General features: G+C 36.5%; 1 protein-coding gene across 3 annotated transcripts; it reads left to right on the top strand.

The window, feature by feature from the left end:
- Nucleotides 1–1,967: 1,967 nt before the first annotated feature.
- On the top strand, nt 1,968–8,916 carry LOC104000394 (uncharacterized). 3 transcript variants are annotated; one of them, XM_009422422.3, is made up of 11 exons: nt 1,968–2,144; nt 2,232–2,968; nt 4,310–4,439; nt 4,521–5,008; nt 5,104–5,184; nt 5,325–5,423; nt 6,189–6,302; nt 6,413–6,496; nt 6,998–7,069; nt 8,108–8,392; nt 8,501–8,916. In XM_009422422.3, exons 2-10 carry the CDS (start codon nt 2,648–2,650, stop codon nt 8,366–8,368), a joined length of 1,650 nt encoding a protein of 549 aa, XP_009420697.2. In that variant the 5' UTR covers nt 1,968–2,144; nt 2,232–2,647; the 3' UTR covers nt 8,369–8,392; nt 8,501–8,916. The 3 variants fall into 3 exon arrangements, with proteins under 3 accessions (XP_009420697.2, XP_065026224.1, XP_018674478.2); XM_065170152.1 differs by lacking the exon at nt 6,998–7,069; XM_018818933.2 differs by having other exon boundaries at nt 1,968–2,968.
- Nucleotides 8,917–9,428: the final 512 nt, after the last annotated feature.

Raw genomic sequence — 9,428 nt, 5'->3', positions numbered from 1 at the left:
TCAACATTCCAAAGGCTAGGTTTTCCCCTTGGCATCTTTCTTTTGTCAAAGCTCACAAAGATAGTAGTAGTACACAATCATTGTGTTGTTTCTATTTGTGTTCTTAGGGATGCTTTTCTTTTATCTCTCATCAAGCTAGCTAGTGGGATTGTTGACAACCCAACCATCTGCCATCATACTGTTTTCCTTCTAATATCAACAATCATGTCCACATCATGTTCTCTTTCTCACCCAACATTCCTTAGGTGTTCCCTATGATGCCACCACAAGTGTGCACAAGTTGGAGAGTATATTGCAACCACTATCACAGTCTAAATTTTCTTTAAATGTCACTGATAAATTGTTGGAGCTGCCTCTGACTACTTGAAATATACAAATGGCAAGACATCATCACATCAAGAAAAGAACAAGAACAAAAACTTGTTCTTCGATTGGTCCTTTGCTGTCTCCTTTTTGTCACACTTAACCCAAATAAGGTGGGGGGAATGAGAGAGCCACTGTGAGATCACATATATGTCTTTGTTAGGTGTATGTGAGGGAAAACATATAGAAAATGAAATCAACACATAGGATTTTGACAATTTGCACACCTGTACGGTATAAAAAAATACTTAGTGGTATTGCAACTTATGTTAACCAATATTATACAAAAAAATAAAGGATTGATATATGTTTTGTATGGGTGTTTCATAATACCAACAAATATCGATGGATGAATCAAAGGTAACTTTAAAAAAAAACTTAAATTATTATTATTATTATTATTATTATTATTTTTAGTAAAGCATTTTTTTTAGTTTATTCATATAGTACGCTACTTATTTTTTTAAAAGATAATATTATCCTTAGCCTCTACCTCAAGAATTATCGTTTTTACCTTTCTACTCCATGCCCATCATTCACATCCTCATCCATCATCTTCATTCCGCATTCTCCACCTTTGCTCTTTCTCCACGTTCTCCAACTTTATTGGAACTAGACATTACTAGCTCTCCTTCACATCCTTCTACTTCATTACATATTGACACAATATATCGTCATTGCCCTCACCTTCCCTCTTCTCTTCACCCGTAAACCTCATATTGTTCTCCTTTCCCTTAACTCTGTCCACTTTGTCGTCATATTTCTCATTGTCATATCCCTAAATGTCGTATTAATGGTTAAGAGCACGTGACAAGGTCCATTGATGATGATGGGATTACTCCTATCTCGATGGTGGTGCCATAGCTGCTAACTCGATGGGAGGCTCATGATGTCAAGATCTAATAAAAGGGAGGATGCATGTAGACAATATGATAAAGACGAAGATAACAGGACAAAGACAATAGGCGAAGGCACAACCATAATTATAAATGAGAGGTGAAGACAATGTGATGATAAAGTAAAGCCGAAAACAAAGTAAGCAAAATTCAATTATAATCATAACTTTTTAGAAAGAAAATAACTCTTAAAAAAAGTAAATCTAGCAACGAAACGCTCTACAGAAAAAGAAAAATTTTGAGATTTTTCTTAGAAATTTGCCCATCAATCGATTGACATGAATTCTTGACATTTACCTCTTCGACGGTCTGTCATGCGTGACTTGCCGTTGGACGAGACGACGGAGCCCACGTGCGCCCCTTCCCATTCATTAAGCAGTTCGGGAGATGTCCATGAAGGCAATACTTTGAACTACTCGTTCGCGCGGCACCCCATGACTACGCGCCTTGTGATTGGGTATAATGACGGGACCCATATTTAGTTGGTAAAGGTTTGCCGTGTCGTGGAAAGCCACTCCCCTTGTGTAATGTCTTACGCTGGAGTCTGATACTCCTCATGACTCAACCCTATTGGGTACTCGCGTTGTAATTGCTCAGAATAGTGGGGCCGACGTAATCTTTACACTGGTCACGAGAGTTGACAGGTAGGTAAAAGTGTGCCGATATAACATCGAATGCAACCCGCCCTTTCTAACGCCTCAGCAGCGTTACTCTCTCTCTCTCTCTCTCTCGCTGCTTCCGATCTTTCATGCCGCTCCGAAATCTCTGTAGTTCTCCCGATTCGCCCATCTTTATCTTTTACTGGCAACCATTTTCTTCCCCTCCTCTCTTGTCCACGAGCAGTGGCCGACGCCGACCAAAAAGAAGCAGAACAACCGGATAAGGGTTAGTTGGATTCCCCTGCATTGTCGAATTTCCTTTTCCTTGTCTATTTCGTGGCGTTTCGTACGAGGAGTTTGGATTTGGTTGTAGGCACCCACTCAAGGCCCTTCCTTTTCCCCCAAATCGTCTTCTTTCGTTGTTCCCCTTCCCAGCAAGGACTCCGTCGGCCGGGTCGCCGGCGGTAGCTGGAGGAAGACAAAAAAAAAGAGGACCTTAGCTGGTTTGATGCAGGAAAGATAGGGTTCTTTGTCCTTTTTTCCGCGGATGAAGATGGTTGCGGGATGGCAGAGGTGATGAAAGTGTAAATAAGCAGAGATATCTGCTCAAAAAATGAAAGAATGTGATATTTGGAATAGTATTGCTGATTGCCCATGAGATTTTTGTTTTACTGAATGAACCTTGCTCCTTTGGAAGAAAATGGTCGTTAGAATCCTTTAACAATCCCATTAAGATGGAAGATGATGCGTCGTGCTTCTTGTGATTAGCATCTTATCGTTGTGGCTTCGATGGGTGGTATAGACTTGTTCAAGCAAGTGTGCGTATGGGTCCAATTCCAGAAGCAAGACTTTGTGAGTGGCCGAGTTGCTGCAAGCCACGCCGTGGAGAAACTTACGACTCTGATCGACCGCCACTGGCCTTTGGTTTACAGCTGGTGCACAATCGTGGCGATGTTTCTTTTTAGGTTGCTGTTGCGTTGGAGGGATTGTGTCGCGAGAGGCTTGAGGTCCCTGTTTACCTTCGGTACAACAGCGCTATTCGTCATTTTGTGGAGTTGCTTCGTTTGCTTGACTTCGATGACTTCTATTGTCTATGCGATTCTATCTCTGGTTCGTTAATTCTCACCCTTGACATGACTTTCTTCACTCTCGACCAGATTCTATTTTTAAACAAAGCTGGTTATGTTTGTTTTCTGGGTTTATGTAATCTCAGCTAGCTTGATGCTTCTTCTGTCTCTTGTTTCGATCTATCTTCGTTTAATATATAACTATTTTTTGGGCTAGCTTAGTTTCTTGTTGGTGATTCTTTATGCCATCAAAAAAATGTCAGGATGCATCAGAATGATCACCAGCTTCTACTCACTAGTCGTAGGTGTCGTTTCCTCCTTCATGAATTACTTTCCTGCAGTATATGATCAAGTGCATACGATATATACTGTTATGGCCTAGATAGTGGCATTTGATCTTCAATCATGTTCTTAGTTGTTATAGGCCTCGACAGCGGCATTTGATCCTTAATTGTGTTCTTAATTGCTTATATGCTACTTTGGCTTTTCCATTGGAATGTTTAAAGTAGGATTTCAGGTCCTGATAATAGGCATATGCTTTGTAGATAAGAGTACTAGATTCAGTGCCTCTTTGGTGGTTTATCACCTAATCGTCTTTTGGAAAATAGAAATTTCTATCTAAAAGCATAGAGAAAGGTATATGCATATACACTTTTTACTTGCTTAAGAATAACATGTAGAAATAGAATTAAGCTATTGTATGTTTAAAAATCTCTCCAGTTGTTATAGATTTAGAAACCAGATCAGGCCTCCTTTTAAACACATCTTCCACAAATTTGCAATTTTGTGTCAATTTGGAAGTGAAATGATTTGAAAAAGATATGTTTTGTTTTGTTTATTGTTATAGGAAAATCCAGCATTGTTACAAAGTCAATCGGAAAATAAGTCAATTTCTTTATAGAGTTATAGCTCTTTACACATTTCCTTTCCTGCTCAGATGGTGATGTATGCAGAAGATGTCAAATGGTTTAAGTTATCTAATTGATTTTTCATTCATCCATGGTAAATTCTAGCACAACTACTTGCTTATATCTGGTATTGGATTGGGACTCATGGTTTGTATGCTGCCATTTCTTCATCTCACTTCATCTCTTGTTGTAAGCCAAAAAGTATGGTATAAGGTTAAAAAGTTCCAGTCTGTTGTTTGTTTCTGTGATTGCATTAGATAAACAGTGAATTTCATTTCCTGCACCGTGCTTGATTCTTTTGAGAACTTATATATTTAGTTTTTTTACTCACAATTATTTACTCTCACTTGTATTATAGTCCACCAATAAGAGAGAAGTAATTTAATCTGAGAAACTTCTGAGCAGAGCCCAAATTTTTTAATTGCAACAAAGACCAGTGGTTTGTGCAAAATTTATGTGTATATTCATTTTATCAGGGAGCTGCTGCTACATTCATACACTATTTGGGTTTCACACCTGGACTATCTATTATTGGGCCTTGTGGCATTTTGATTATGTGGATTTATGGCTACTTTTGGTTAATAGCAATGCTACTAATAGCTGGAGGTATGCAAAGAGATTCTCCTATTTAGATTTGCATTAGTTTCTTGCTGGACATGTCTTAAGTGGACTTTCTTTTCCATGCAGGTTACGTAATCTCCCTTAATCATGCACGTTACTTGATATTGACTGCAATTGGATATGCAGTTTACTGTGTCAATGCTTATGTTGGATTGCATGGAATTTTTGTAGCATTAAATCTCTCTTTTATTTCCCATGATATATTAAATAACTTGCTTCAAAGATGTGATTGTACTGATGAAGGCACACATGTTAAAGAGCAAAAGGAGTCAAAACAGGTCATGGAAGACTTTTCTGTTGACAGTGAATATTCCCCTCCGACTAAAGAAGCTGAAGATGCAGTGGATTCTAAATCATTTTGCACGACAACCAAGGCATCAAATCTTTCAAATACAAAGAAGGATGCTTCCTCTAGCAAGGTTGTCATAATGGAGCCGACTTCGTTGGTTGAGATGGAAAGGATAATGAACAGCTCTAACCATTATGAAGTTCTGGGCCTTCTTAGGAATGAGAGTGTTGACCATAATATATTGAAGAAGGAGTACCATAAAAAGGTGTGCTACTGGGTATAAAGATGTTTCTTCAATTAAAACTAGTCTTATCCAATGCATAGCATGTCACAAGTTAACTTGTGAATGTGAATTCCTAGGTCTTGCTTGTACATCCTGACAAAAATATGGGAAGTTCATTAGCTTGTGAATCATTTAAAAAGCTTCAGTGTGCATATGAGGTAAATTATATCCCAGAAAATACTCTTTTCTTGGTTTCCTGAGTAAAATATTGTAGTGCAGCAATAAGTCAGTGCCTTCTATTTATTTTCTTTCAACATGTTCAGGTAATATCTCACAACTAATAAGCAAGAAATTTCAGGTTCTTTCAGATTTGACAAAGAAGAAAAACTATGATGAGCAATTGAGCAAGGAAGAACGTGGGAGAGAGTGTCAGAGGTCTTCTGTTACATCTCAGCAGGTAGAATACATGATAATCTACAGTACATGGCATGACTTTGTATTCTTTCAACTGTTTGAAACTGGTAGTTATAAAAATACAAGACTTGTCAGCTCACATATCATGCACTTTCAGTTTTTCTAGTACATAATAATGTAATGTTTACTTTGTGATAAATGTTTGTCATGCATCTGAATCTAATGGACATAACACTTTCGCTTGTGTGCTAATTGTAATATAGGTATCTTTCCACAGAACGGGGTTTTAAGTTTTGTCATTGTAAATGTTGCATCTGCCTTGGCATAGAGATAACATTCATTCTAGAGAGTTGCATCATACCGTGTGCCTTCTATACATGTTACCAAAATTTATCATATCATTTCTTGATTCATCCAACTGACCATAAAATATGCTAGATTATTTGGTTTAGCATAAATCTATTATTTTACTATTATAATATATATTTTGGTGGTAGTTCTTCAAAAAGATAACTGGAACACTTCTTTATTGGGTTTGCACCTGATTTTTAAATTCAAATCTTTTAAGGGATTAGTCAAAATAGGTGATCATTTATTTTTTTGTCACCACCATCGTCAAATGATCAGTGTTGGTTGGTAATCTGACTATATACCTTGAGCATATGAAATGCTGGCCCTTTACTTGTGTTGTCAGGGTTCTTCAGTTTGGCATGTGACTTTGGATTGTTCTGATACTAGGCATTTTCAAACTAATTATTTTATGAGATATGAAGTTTTTAACTAAGCATCTGATTGCATTATGTTACAGGGAGGGGCAGAGTTCCATCCTGAAGAATCTAGGTGCATTCAGTGCACAAAGTGTGGAAATTCTCATATATGGATATGCACCAACAGAAGTAAATCCAGGGCAAGGTGGTGTCAGGTGAGAGGCTAACCTAGTTTTTGACATCATAATGGTTCTTATTCACATATTTATTTACAATGAGAGCTATGTGATCTTTGAAGCCTGATTATAACATTCTGTTCCAACAGGATTGCTCCCAATATCATGAAGCCAAAGATGGAGATGGGTGGGTAGAAAGTGGCTGCCAACCAGTTGTTATGACACTTCAGAAGGTAGCTTATTTCTTATATGTTTAAGAACATGTGAATTTTCTTTCTTCAAATTTTATTTTGTTGGTACTTAGGATATCTTTTCAATCTTTAGCATTTTTCATGATCCCAAGCCTTCATAAGTGTTATCAATTATGCTTATGTTAAACAAACTGATGGGTGCTTAATAATTTTAAGCTATTTTTATAACTGTGATAAATACCAATGTATTCATCGACTGTTTTTATTCATATGGATATGGGATCCTGTTTCAGTCTTAGTGCTTGAATGATGAATCCTGAAATGGAATAAGGAACTATTGAGTCTGAGTTCAAGCTTCAGACAAGTCGACAAAATGAATTAGATACACTGCTTAATCTTTTTTTGACTCTGAAAGAAAGAAACTCTTTTGATACTATACCTGTAGTTTACAGGTGTCCTTCAGTCTTATTATTAGAGACAATTGGCACTGACGTTGCATTTTATGTTGTTAATCATTTTACTTCTCTGTTTCCTGTTTTTTAGATGGAAATCCCACGAGCTTTTGTCTGTGCAGAGAGCAAAGTATTTGATGTGTCTGAGTGGGCAATTTGTCAGGTTCGAATTTGACGATTTCTATTATTTTCTTGCATTCGGTTTTCAAAATTTTACTAAATCTGGAAATTTGATTTGAATTTTTTTTTTGATGGGTTGTTTTTAGGCGAAATGATATCCTGTTGATGTTTAAATTGATAGATTTTTTGGGAGTTGCATATTCATATACTACTAGAATTTGGCTTTAATATCATATTTCTTTTTTTGTCAGTGGATATCTATCAGATTTATTAATAAAGAGCTGGATCTGAGAGTTCAATGTTTATTCAAGTTTCTGTTGTTACTCAAACAACAATTTTGTGTTAGATCTAGCCTCAACTTTAAGCTGTCATTTGGAGCAGCCATCTCATAAGAAACTTTTTTGTTCATACTTCCTAAATGCAGTTATCATGCAATTAAATTGTGTTATTCTTGGGCTCAGGTAGCAGTTATCTGAATGACAACTTTGATAATTACAAGATAGTAGTAGTACTCCAACAAAGGCAATGTTGCTGGTCTCTTCTTTTTCGGTAGAGTTGTGGTGAAACTCAGGGTGTGCACTTTGCAAGATAATTTGCTGACTAGTTTAAGATTATTTTAGTTCTGTCAGCCAGCTAGTAGAGAAAGAGATTACAAATGTTATATGGTTCATTTGATGAAAGTTTTTAATCCTCCTTTTCCTCGATGGTGCTATTATGGTGTCTAGTATAACTTACTGAGGCCATTTGTTAACATATATTATAATCAAGATATCAGCTGGATCGGTACATATGGATAAGTATATACTGGTCTAACCAAGGATAGTTATTAGACCATATAGCTCACCATCCTATATATTGGTACTATACTGATCCAACAAGGGGTCTAACTGGTATCAAACCAAAATTTTGAACCTTGGTTATAATTTCTGACCAACTATCACAAATGTCATGTTTCCTGTCCCGTGTACTAGCTTTTATGTCCGTGATCATGTACTTGAGAAACTTTAATGAACTGTTGATAAATTAACAATTGCCTTTGCTTCTAACCTTTTTCATCTAACTCTAAAACTGTTATATGCAGGGAATGACATGTAGGCCCAACACTCATGGGCCAAGCTTTCATGTGAACATGGTCGCTTTTGATAGCACAGGGCTGCGATCCAATTCCTCTACATATTCTTGGGGATTGGATGCTAAGATGGCTGTTGAGGATGGCGAGTTTGAGCTGTGGCTTCAGGAGGCTTTGGCGTCTGGCATCTTCTCTGAGACACCAAAGCGTAGAAAAAGCTGGCCATTCAAGATTAACCAGAAAGGCATGAAACCATGGCGAAGATCACCATGAACAAAGATAATTAGGTCACAAGAGGTAATTCTTTGGTAGGAGAATTGCTTGTTTCATCGGTGTTACAAAATACAAAAAAGGTACTGAGAGCAAAGTTCCTATCAACTGATTGTTGTCATTCTGAGCATGCAGGTTTCTTTGGAAAACCAGAAGAGAAAAGAAACAAGAAATTCGGTTGTGGCGCTATTTGGATTTGCTGATATTTGAATCCAGATGAACAATTCATGGTCTTTGTTGTTTGATTTAAATGCGTAAAAAGATGGACGGATATTTGTGTGTTCTGCAGTTGTGGCCCTGCAGAAGAACTAAACAAGAAGAGATTCCTCCATGTTTACCAGAACAATTAGGAGGAAAAAAAGAACCACGACATGATCATCCGTGAATAAATTACAGAGGTGTATTAGGTTATTAGTAGTATCTTCTCATATTTTGTACTCGAAAGTACAAAACCAATCAAGGATTAGGCAAACTTGTAAAGAAATGCTGGTGATTAGTACATTAAACACTCTTTATGTAACATTTGTAGCAAATATCTGCCGTTGCAGCTACATTTTATGGTTCTTTTGCATCAGAACATAGAATACTTTATTCTAGTTTCGGTTTCCAGGTTAAGTCTGAGTTGCCTGCCTGATAAAAAAATGACTAGTAGTGAGTAACTTGAACCTTTTAGATGGATGTTGATGGAAGTAATATATGTGGAAGATCTTGATGTATACAGAGATGTGTATGTTTTATATTGAAATTAATTTGATCAAACCAAACCAAATCAAAGATTGAAATTAAAAAAAATTAAACAAGTCTTGATCGATGAGTTTAATTATGTGTAAGGTTTGTACTTTTGAGAGAGACAATATCATATTTGTCTGAATGAGTTTGTCATGTATGTATGTATGTATATATCTATTTGTATCAATATATCGAATATTAATATATTTATCAATATATTTGCCTGTATCCGAATATCTATGTCTATATGTATCGAGTTTTGAAGAAAACTTAGAAAATTAAAAGAAAAATGCTCAGTGTATATATATATATATATATATATATATATATATAT

This window comes from Musa acuminata, chromosome BXJ3-10 (assembly GCF_036884655.1).
Source record: "Musa acuminata AAA Group cultivar baxijiao chromosome BXJ3-10, Cavendish_Baxijiao_AAA, whole genome shotgun sequence".
NCBI classification, from domain to species: domain Eukaryota; kingdom Viridiplantae; phylum Streptophyta; class Magnoliopsida; order Zingiberales; family Musaceae; genus Musa; species Musa acuminata.
The sequence above is the reverse complement of the archived record's forward strand: the minus strand, read 5'-3'. Positions and strand labels throughout refer to the sequence as shown.